This window comes from Austrofundulus limnaeus, unplaced genomic scaffold, assembly GCF_001266775.1.
Source record: "Austrofundulus limnaeus strain Quisiro unplaced genomic scaffold, Austrofundulus_limnaeus-1.0 Scaffold3, whole genome shotgun sequence".
Classification (NCBI taxonomy): domain Eukaryota; kingdom Metazoa; phylum Chordata; class Actinopteri; order Cyprinodontiformes; family Rivulidae; genus Austrofundulus; species Austrofundulus limnaeus.
In genome coordinates, this window is record NW_013952405.1 from 6,326,725 (window position 1) to 6,338,306 (window position 11,582).

Consider the following 11,582-nt stretch of genomic DNA (forward strand, 5'->3'; position numbering starts at 1 on the left):
TGTGTGTGTGTGTGTGTGTGTGTGTGTGTGTGTGTGTGTGTGTGTGTAGGAAATAAGCTTCCAAACATAGTTGGGATTTGTTCAGAGTTAAATGTCCCGACTAACCACTGGTTACATGTTGGTTGTCATTTGCTTTTCAAAGTAACGCAACCCTAACCAGTGACAGTAACTTAGAATCTGTTTAGCAGTCAAACTGTTAAGACAGCAAACGGCCTGAGGGATAAGCCCCGCCCCCAGCAGCACCTGACAGCTCAGGTTAGCTTTCTGCTCCTCTGTCTCCATCACTTCAGCACCAGCAGAGCTCTGTGATGCATAAAGGCCTGAAACACCCGAGCCACTGGGCTCGCTGCGCTGTTCTGCTCTGGCTGCTTTTTGTGCAAACRTCTGCAGACCTTCCCATGTGCAAGGAGGTGAGAAGATTTATTTTACTGTCAAACGCTGTTAACGTTAATAATACCAAACTAACAAAGTTCTACACACTGGTTCTCACTGTGTGAAACAAGCTTAAATGTACAAATGATATTTGATGAAATGTTTTGCCATATCAATAGATTAACACTATTGTTTTAAATGGTTGTTTGGACTTTTTATTTTCCTGCTCTTTATTTATAAAYGTTGCAAGTTTCTCTAAAAGTCATTTTGTGGGACAGAAGCTGAAAAGTTCAAAAACTGATTAGAATTCAATAATAATAATAAAATGGTGGCAATTAACAAATATTAAGGAAAATTTCACATTGGCAGAGTATTTGACTGCATTTCTTCAGTTTATCAGCAAAGTTTGGTAAARATGTATCATGAGTTTTCATTGATGTATAAAGTAGTTCATATTGATAAATGCATTTTGAGAGATGTTTTCCAAGAAACCTGAGAATAACGTTATCACCACATGGCAGTTTTTCTTCTTTTTGTGTGTGTGTGTTTCAGGAAACAGTTTCCTGTTTGAATTGAAGTAAAGAGTTGTTTTGCTTATCAGAACCTTGCTTTACCAGAACTTCCATATGTTTCATCATCCTCTGTGCTCACCTCACTCATATCGGCTCTCACTTTGCATAACAGCAGTCCCGTTTGATAAAAAAAAAAACAACGTTTTTTTATCAGCTTATCTTTTCTTTGAAAGGTGTAGTTCCAGGAGCTGTAAGGTTTTATTGGTGAGCTGAGTTTAAGTAGCAGCAGGTGATTCTGTTTCCATGTGCTTGTTTCTGACCATGAGGCCCAGCTGTCAGGATGTCCCGTTACCCTGGTTTCCACATGTTTGTTCAAAGAAGGTGATTAGGCTGAGGCCCGTCTCCAATTCACTGCATTTTAACATCAGAATCAAACTCCTGTTCATCTCCCAGCTCAGGTAATCTCTGTGTGTTCCTAACAGGAGTGCTGCTGCTGAGTTTCTGTTAACTATTAATCTCACGAGGCCGTGTGTGTGGACCTGGATTAGACTGCTAACTGATGTTGTATTACACCTTGTTGTTGGACAGAAAACCTTGAGATTGTATTAAACCTTGTATTGTTCCATCATTTATCCATCTACTCTTTCTTTTGGGTGAGTTAGCTGTAAAAGCATCATATTCTCATGTTCTGCAGTTCCCCGTGGTGAGGCTAAAAGGAAATGTTTACTGAAGGATTGAGCAGATCAGCATTTCTCTTCTGGGTTTAGTAAATATCCCCTGAAGGCAGCAGGCAAACGGCGGCACATCTTTGATACTGTAAGTGCGAGCCGTTGAAAAACACTCCTCGGCAAATATTGGCCTCACCTTTTATTTACCAAAGAGGCTGGCCTGGTTAGGAGCTGGGATGTCACCGGTGTAAAATGACCCAGTGATCTATTTCTCCAACACTAATGTTTCATTTTCAAATTTGCTTTTAAGGTTTCAACTTCCATCGAGTGAATGTACGCTGACTGTGTATGGCATTATTTGCAACCATAACTCAGCTTATAGGTTTTGTTTTTTTTAGTTTGTGCGTCGTTTCACTTTGCACTTTACTACCTGCTTGTGTGAAACTCACAGCTGCGTTTTGCTTCCGCAGTCCGATTACCACTTCGAGTACACAGAGTGTGACGTGCTCGGGTCAAGATGGAGGGTGGCGATTCCCAACAAAGCTGACACGTGCACAGGCCTCCCAGATCCAGTCAGAGGGACTCAGTGCAGTAAGTGTCCCGGGTACCATTTTTAGTTATCTTAGTTTAAAGGAGACATGTCACGCTAATAAAGGGGCAATATTATGTGCTTTCCAAGCCTATATTTCAATTTTATACTAAAATAAAGTAACTATGTCACATTTTCAGCTTATGAAAGAGCTATATATTTGTAAAAATCCCCAAAACAATTTACGTCTCATCTTGACAGTTTCTAAATGTCTTGAAATAGGTCTCTGTCTCTTTAAGAAAATCCAACCACTTCGCTCACGCCCATTTCACCACGTAGCCCGCCGGAGTCGTGGAGTGGGTGGGAGGGGGGCTCCGCCATGAGGAAGTTTGGCTTAAAGATACATCCCAGAGGAGGAGCTTGTCCCAAAAGGACACAACCCAGAGGCGTTTCTGGTCCCTATCTGTCGTTTTGCTCCTCAGCATGGCTTCCTAAAAACGCTGCAGGATTTCTCAAACATTCATGAATGAGTCAAAGCAAGGCTTTGAGCATGTTTTTTATGAGAGTATAACATTATACCATGATATAAAACTCAAAAAAAGTTGATTTTACATGATATTGCCCCTTTAAATCCTTTTTTTACCACATTTAAATCACCTAGTTGGGGTCAATATAAAGTGAAACTGCAATGCTTTGCTCTGAAATCCTCCTTATTGTAACTCCACAAGCCCCTAAATTCAACTTTTTTCTACACTCCTWAAAAGTGGGTTTTGCATGATGTGTTCACCTTAGTTTAAAGCTCTGTCATTAAAAAGTGGTGGGCGACATGCATTCTTGTTTTTTTCTTGTGTTTAGCCTTCTCCTGCAGTGAAGGGGAGTTCCTGAACATGCAGCTGCAGCAGTGCCAGAAATGTGCTGCGGGCACCTATTCGCTGGGGACCAGCGTGGCCTTTGAGGAGTGGGACAACCTGCCAGCTGGTTTCATCACTCACGGGAAGCTGACCAAAGAGGGCAAGACCGTTTCAGACTGCTCTAAGTTAGTGCAAACTGTGACCCGATGACCTCCTCACAGAAGTGTGTTTATTTTCATTTTGAGAGGCTCTAATTTTTTTTCAACAATGTTTCTGAAGCTCCACCTGGACACCAAAAGGCGACTACGTAGCTTCGAACACGGACGAGTGCACGGCAACGCTGACTTATGCTGTGAACCTGAAAAAAACTGGAACTGTGACCTTTGAGTATTTCTACCCTGACAACAGCATCTACTTCGAGTTCTTTGTACGTGTTGCAGTTGTGTGACTGTTGCCGGTGGACACAGGGATTATTCAGTAAGCATACTTCTCCCCCCTTCTGTAGGTCCAGAACGACCAGTGCCAGTCAACAGACTCTGAGAGCCGGTGGATGAGGATTTCTGAAAGCAGCTGGAGCCAACACAGAGTTTGTGCTGCAGGTTTTGTAGTCATTAGCTGGAAAGGTTTGATGGAAAGATCTGTCATTTTGTTCATGTTGCCTCTGTGCAGGTGCAGCTGAGAAAAGGCAACAATGTTCTGTACTGGAGAACCACTGCGTACGATCTGATGAGTAGTGCTGCCAAACCCGTGTTGTTAAGAAACATTCAGGTCTCAGGTACAGTAAAGCCTGGTTTACGTGTGTGTTTTCTCTACGCTTTGTGCTATTTGAACCGTTCACATATCAAAATGTTAAGTTCATGTGTGAGCTCAATCGGTGCTATGACTTAGTTTTTGTGATTGCACAAAAATATTTTACCTTTTAGTGTACTTTTAGCTGCTAGCTAGTTATTTTCTACTTTCAGCTTCTACCTAAATTTGGATATTTTTAGCTAGTCTTTTGCCACATTTAGCTTTTAGCTAACTTTTGATACATTTAGCTAGTCTTATGCTAAATTTATCTTGAAAATTTAGTGGTAGAACAGCCAGCTTGGGACCTGAAAGTCACAGGTTCGATTCCCCGCCATGCCCACATGTCGTGGTGTCCTTGAGCAAGACACCCAACCCTCAACTGCTCCCCGGGCGCTTACATAGCTGCCCACAGCTCCACTTGGGTGTTTCTCACGTTATGGGTCAAATGCAGAGCACAAATTTTGTCGTTGTATGGGAACATGCATCGATGACCAATAAAGTACCTTTACCCTTTACCCTTTACCCTTTAACTTTAACTTAGTTAGCTATTAATTAGTTTATTGTGACTTAGCTAGCCTTTTACTACTTTTAGCTTGTAGCAAAACATTTTGATAGTTTTAGCAAATATTTTTCAACTTTTAGCAAACTTTTGCTACTTTTAGCTAGTCTTTTTGCTACTTTTAATTTTAAGTAGACATTTAGCTACTTTTAGCTTTTAATTAGTTTAGTGTGACTTTGAACTAGCCTTTTTAACCACTTTTTGCTTTTAGCAAAACATTTTGATAGTTTTAGCAAACATTTAGCTACTTTTAGCTTTTAAAACTTTTGCTACTTTTAACTTTAAGATACAATTTTGCTAATTTTCGCTTATAATTGGTTTATTGTGACTTTTAGCCAGCTTATTTTTACTTCTCTTAGCTTCGAGCAAAACATTATGACACTTTAGCTAGTTTTTTGATAATTTTAAGTTTTAGTGTATTACTTTGCTTCTTTTATCTTAAATCTAACTTTTGATACTTTTTGCTAGTCTTTTGATACATTTAGGTTTTAGTGTAATGTTACTTTAGCTTTTAGCTAGTGTTTTGCTTCTTTTAGGTCAAACAGCTCAGTTTCAGATTTTCAGCAAAGCCATTATCTCTAGCTTTTACACTGCATTTTTGAAGATGCAATTCATCTAACTATGTAATTTTATTCAAGCTGATTGATGGATTTCTTGCAGGAGTGTCCTACACCTCGGAGTGTTTTCATTGTAAACCTGGCACACACAGTGCAAACCCAGGATCTCCCCGGTGCACCCCCTGTCCTGCTGACACCTACTCCAATAAGGGCGCCACTGTTTGCCACGAGTGTGAAACAGACAAATAYGCCGGTACGCCTGCCTGCATTTTCTCACAGATCCTTTAGCCACATTTCAGCAGCTGCACATAGAGGGCAGCCGGCATGCAAAGCAGGACATTTAGTACCTAAGTGGTTATCACTAAATCTTAATGTGAGCTGTGTGTTCTCTCTCACATCTGTTCTTGTTTTTCCTATGTCACCAGAACCCAGTTCAGGGACTTGCAAACCAAGGCCTGCATGTACACACAGTGACTACTTTTACACCCACACCCCTTGTGACTCTGAGGGAAAGGTAATGAAGACAAATAATGATCAGTGAAAAACTGGGAAAATGTTTCCTGCGTTTACAGATTATGTGACTGGTTTGGTTGTAGAGTGACTAACTCGTGTCTTAGACTCAGCTCATGTACAAGTGGATCCAACCTAAGATCTGCAGTGAAACCATCGAAGGAGCAATAAAGCTTCCAGCATCAGGACAGAGGCAGACCTGCCCGCCGTGTAACCCGGGCTTCTTTATCAACAGCACCTCAGCATGTGAGCCCTGCAGTAACAACTCCTACTCAAATGGAACAGGTACAGAATCATTACTGTCCTTCTGTTCTTCTCAGGGTCTGGTGAGCTTTACTGTGAGACGAACATGAAGATTTTTATTATTAAAAGCTTATTTAATAGAAGTTTAGTTACAGCTTTGTGCCAGAAGGACTCAACTAGTAGGAATCTTTTGAATTTATTATTGTAAGAAATAAAAATCTTCACTAAGTCATTTTAACTGTAAGCCTGCAAAAACTACTGGACAAGATTGTCTGGATTTTCCAAAAAAGATTTCTTTTATTTTTATTTAGTTAAACACATATATTTATGTCCTTATAATGATATTTGAACATTTCTTGTGCAGGGAGATAGTTTGGCACYGGTAACTTTGTTTCAGACATAAATTAGTAAAATAAAGACTCAAGAGAATAAATACAGTATATTTGCTTTTGAACAGCAGCCACATGTTAAACTAAAGGACAGCATTTAAAATATTTACGTCATGGAATTTAAATTTTCTTGGGCTTTTCTCCTATCTTTGCTTTGTTCCATAAACCAAAATCAATTACTAACATGTCCTGGCATTGTAAAAACATGCCTACATTTTGTAACTCAATAAAATGTATATACACAGTATATCCTGATAGTTTGTCATCGTTTACCTCCCAGTCTGTGCCAAGTGTCCTGTTGGCACAGAGCCGATGCTGGGCTTTGAGTACAAGTGGTGGAACACGATGCCGACCAACATGAGAAGCTCTGTTACTCGTCACGAGTTCAGCAACTATGACCAAAGCACAGGTGAGAGCCCACCTGGTGGAACAGCTACTTGCAGAAAGACAGTAGAGTCACCCAATACACTTCAACATGCAAAAATATATTTAAAAGCAATGAGTTAAGTTACAAAATGTGTTTTTAATCTTGTATGGTTAAGATTTAGATGAAAAATAGCGTTTTTAAATGACATAAAAGACCTTTATTCAAAGTATGTTGTTATTATTATTATTATTATTATTATTATTATTATTATTATTATTATTATTATTATTATTATTATTATTATTATTATTTTACATTAATTATAATGACAGCATGGGAGGTGGCTGGAGAATATGTCTACACCCCCCCGGGGGATCTGGATACTGACTACCAGATTCTCACACTCACTCTTCCTGGATACAGGTGAGGAATTTACTCAGCACAGTTAAACACATGTTTTCGTTCATTACATCTCGTGATTATAGATATCTGTGGTGAAAATTAAATAAAATGTGTTTTGGTTGCTTAAGGGCTGAGTCTACAGCCAAAGACACAGAAAGGAGTGAATTATCTCGCATCACCTTTGTCTTCGAGACCTTTTGCACAGCTGACTGCAAGTTTTACTTCATGGCGGTGAGGGAAAAAGTTTTTTTTTAATTATTTTCTTCTTACAAATACTTTAAGATGTGTACTGTGCAGAGCTTCATATACGTTTGACTGGGATTTCTGAGATGAGAAGCTGTCATTTCAGGGTTATAATAGCTGGTTTAATGATGTAGTGGAGGAGTGGAAGGGCACCAACAGGAAGCAGTCGTACTCGTACCTGATCCAAAGTAACTACACAGTCAGCTTCAGCTGGCAGTTTCAGCGCACTGAGACGTACAACACGGTGAGGAACATCACACATGTTCACCATGACAGATATTTTATTATTTWAAAACACTTTCACTTAGCTTTATGTGTAACTTAGACCTAAACTGGTAAAGTTTTTGATCAATGGCATGATTTAAATTGTTTTTGTTCTAGAACTATTCTTCATACAGGAATAACAATCAAGCTTGAATTTCATATTTTTATATACAAACTGAAAACTTTTTTTTGTTAGGAGGGATGAATATGAGAGCAATGTTTGCTTTATTTTAGAGCATTTCTCCAATTTTCTTTGTTTCAGTTGAGATTAAAATAAGCTTTGATTTATAGCTCATGCTCAAAATCTCTCTTTTCTTGTGCATAAGCAGTAAAAATATTGGAAGATACTGCAATAAAGTGAAAATAATGATCGTAGAGAGATGAAATGTTTGTATTCAAAAAATGAATAATTGTAGCAATTAAAGTAATACAACTACTATGTTGAAGAGTATTAAATTCGTAATGTTTACAATAAGGACATGCAAGGACATTTTCTGGACACATACCAGTTTGCAAAAGTCCAAGAAGATAAATTATACTCAGGTACACTTAAAACTAATGACTGAAAATCCAAAACTCTCATTAGAAATTATTATTACATGCTTTTTCTTTAGTGAAACTGTGAATTTTATCCTTGATTTGGCCTTGCGCTGTAGATGGCAGTGTTGAGCCATGTAAACTCTGAGCACTCTGCGTCATAATAAGTGTAGTTTAAAGTTAGTCAAAGTTTATTAAATGTTCTGAATGAGTCGTTGTCTTGGTCCTCTCTCAGACGAGGAGGTACAGCGCTGATGCTGCGAAGATCTACTCCATCCACGTCACCAACGTGGTGGGAGGCGTGGCCTCGCAGTGCCGCCGCTGCGCCCTGATGTCCGGCAAGTCTGACTCCGCCTGCGTCCCCTGCCCTCCGGGACACTACATGGTCGAAGCCACAGGAGTGTGTAAAAGCTGCCCGCCCAACACCTACATCAGGGCTAGTCAGCCAGTTGGAAAGTCGGCCTGCATCCAGTGTGGCCCAAACACCAAAAGAAACAAAGTAAGGAGMCAGATTTCACAGAAAAAGAAAGCTTTGATTAAATTTATTCAGGTTAAAAACGCTCTGTAGGGTTCATCTTTGTAGTTTTAGTTGAATTTGGGCTTTGAAACCTATTTATTTCACATGATTTTATTTGCATACAACTCTATAGGTAAAATCAAATTATCAAGGTAATGTTCAAACAGCTAGATTGAAGGGGCCCTCTAATCACRATGCACATGAACCAAAGACAGTAAAAAATAAAGGAAAATTTAGGTGAGTTTAAAAAATTTAAAATCTAAGACATTTATATAATGTTGCAAATAAAATAAATCATTTGATCGTAGATACAGAGAGAAATAAACAAAATGTTTTTTCTATGTTATGATGTGTTTTATCATATTAAGTCATGGCTTTGATAGATCCTAAGAGTTTAAAACCGAAGTCCTTTGATCTTAAAACGAAAAAAAAAAAGTTTTTAAGATGCTTTCTTCTGTAATGATTTCTTACTATGAGACTGCAGGTTTATTTTCCTCACAGGAGAGAGAAAATGACGTGTGCCTGATGAAACTCTGACCTTTGACCCACAGGCCTACACAGCCTGTCTTAGTGACTGTAAGGTGGACGTTCAGGCGAAGGGAGGGGCCCTGCTGCGCTACGATTTCTCTCTCCTGTCCAATGTCACCAGCTTCCGCAGCAGCCCCCGCTTCACCAACAAAGGCCTGCGCTATTTTCATCACTTTAATTTGGGTCTGTGTGGGACCGAGGTGAGAATATATTGCAGATGTTCCTTTTGTGAACTGATTGATGCTCGATGTGCGATTCACCTCCCTGTGTCCCGCTTACAGAGACATGAGCCGGCCTCCTGTGTGGACAACGTAACAGAGACGGGAAGAGTGGTGAAAAGTTACATCTGTCAGTCTGTGGTGGTTCCTTCTGATATCAGGAGTCAGAGCATGGTGTCCTCCCAGCCTTTTGTCATCGGGGACTCACTCATAGGTAACGACATCATCTGCAGAAGTATTCCCCCCAAAATGTTTTGTTAGGATGTTTTCCTGCCACTGCCTTCTAATTTTGCTGTCACCCTGCTGAGATGGGGGCGCCCTGTTCACAATTTTGACAAGATTTCCACAGTGAAAATGTATCAGTGCAGCAAAGCAGTTATAAAAATGCAAAAGTGTTTTCCTAACTTGTAATGATGTTCTTGCAAAGCTTCTGCTGGCTACACCTGCTTTAGTGCCAATTAGCAACATGAAAGTCCACATCAGAAGAGCAATAAGTTCAAAATGTTCCAGGCTCAGAAACCGGCTAGCATCAGAGGGTTACGCTTCAAATTTGACCTTGTGTTTCTTTAGACGTCTGTAAAAAATATATAAAAAAACCTAGAAAGGGCGATAAAATATAACGTTTGTATAGACATAATTTGACAGTCCCCTGTAAAGCATCAAATATAATTTATTTTGTTGGAATAATTAGAGCAGATTGTTGCATTAATGCTGGTTTTGTGTCTTTTTATTCCAAAGGTGTGACCACTGACTCCACCCTGGAAGGYATAACGTCTCCATCTTGGTTGTTTCCTCCAGCTTCCCCTCAGCTGCCAGATGTCATATTCTATTACAGGTAAATAAGACAGCATTTACGCATTTACTTCATTACCATTGGTGCACATTTCCAAAACTCTAATACTTTTCAGATCAAGTGATGCAACTCAAGCTTGTAAACAAGGCAGGTCGGCCACTGTCAGATTAAGATGCAACCCCACAGTCACGGCTAACGACTACATCACATACCCAAGGTATTGCTCTCAGTAACTCAGCTCTCAGCTTTTGACCTTTTATTTAGATGATCCCACAGAGTCAAACAGCTGCATTATTCTCCAACATATGTCGCGTTAAGCTCTAAGAAGCTGAGCTACGGTGAAACCGGGCTCCTTGGAGATTCACTTGCAGCCCGCAATCGTCTCTATGACCTTGTTTTTCTTGACAGTAACTGTTCTGAGGGGACGTGCGATGGTTGTAGTTTCCATTTCCTGTGGCAAAGCCAGCATGCATGTCCACTCTGCACCAGAGACCACTACAGAGAGATTGTCAGTGCGTGCATCCAGGGAATACAGGTAATATGTACAGGCAGAGGCATACTGACAAAGACCACCTCTCAGTTTCACACATCTATCACAGGAAAAAAAAATCTCATTCATGCAACAGTTTAGCTGCAAAGAATTGGTTTTATCTATCTGAAGTGTGATATGAAACTCATGCAGCTTTTTTATTCTGTGTCTCTCAGAGAACCACCTATGTGTGGCAGCAGCCTCTTCAGTGTTACGGAGGAGAATCACTGCCGGCACAAACAGTCAGCGCTTGTGTGACTCTGGATTTCTGGCTCAGGTTTGGCGTTTCCATTGGAGCAGTCGCTGCTCTGCTGCTCATCAGTATCAGCTGTTACTTTTGGAAAAGGACACGCAGGTGAGACTAGGATGCTTTACATTTCTGTCAATGTTTATCACAGCCCTGTCGGGTTTAAGGGTCTCAGCTAACATGATCCTTGACCATATTCTGTCATCCTTCTGTTAGACTGGAGTATAAATACTCCAGGTTGATGATGAGTTCTGGAGGTAAAGAGTGTGAGCTGCCGACTGCAGACAGCTGTGCAATAATGGAGGGAGAGGATGTAGAGGATGAACTCATGGACCTCACCCATAAGTCCTTCTTCAAGAAAATCAAGTCTTTCTCACGAGAGGTTAGTCCTCCTTTCATTCAGTGTCACACTGAGCCACTTCACTTCACAACAGTACAATTGTGTTTGCAGAGAACATCAGATGGATTTGACTCAGTTCCACTCAAGTCATCTTCACGCCACCAACACGAGGAGGAAGACTGCTGATGCTGAATTCAAAGGATCACCGAACCAAGAAGAAGTCTTCAGTTTAATGGTTTTAAAAGTCRGTTCAGGTCCATCAGCCTTTGAAGAGTCTGAATATAGACACAGGGCAGATTTCATAGGCTTACTAAAGCTGTTCAAACGAACACTGGATATTTCATTTGTAGTATTATTTGTTGCATGCTAGACTGCAGAATTTACAACTAAAATGCAGTGTCCAAATGATGGATTTGCTGTGGCGATGGCGTTGGTGTAAAAAATATCCATCCATGGACTGAGTTACATTTTTTGGATGTGTAAAACTGTGTGCATTTTTCACAACATTAATCATTTATTTTATTTTATTTTATTTTATTTTATTTTATTTTATTTTATTTTATTTCATCAAGGTTCTTTGCTTGTTAAACCAATGTTACAATTCAGGCTTATTAGCGT

General features: G+C 39.9%; 1 protein-coding gene across 1 annotated transcript; it reads left to right on the forward strand.

Annotated features, from left to right (window-relative positions):
- The first annotated feature begins 14 nt into the window (after positions 1-14).
- elapor1 (endosome-lysosome associated apoptosis and autophagy regulator 1) lies at positions 15-11,576 on the forward strand. Its single transcript, XM_014019733.1, has 22 exons — positions 15-410; positions 2,023-2,143; positions 2,937-3,117; positions 3,212-3,359; positions 3,438-3,518; positions 3,602-3,707; positions 4,941-5,090; positions 5,263-5,351; positions 5,455-5,632; positions 6,260-6,388; positions 6,679-6,769; positions 6,877-6,979; positions 7,098-7,235; positions 8,028-8,291; positions 8,861-9,037; positions 9,119-9,269; positions 9,794-9,890; positions 9,964-10,065; positions 10,257-10,383; positions 10,554-10,732; positions 10,841-11,006; positions 11,076-11,576. Exons 1-22 carry the CDS (start codon positions 309-311, stop codon positions 11,148-11,150), a joined length of 2,955 nt encoding a protein of 984 aa, XP_013875187.1. The 5' UTR covers positions 15-308; the 3' UTR covers positions 11,151-11,576.
- The last annotated feature ends 6 nt before the right edge of the window (positions 11,577-11,582 follow it).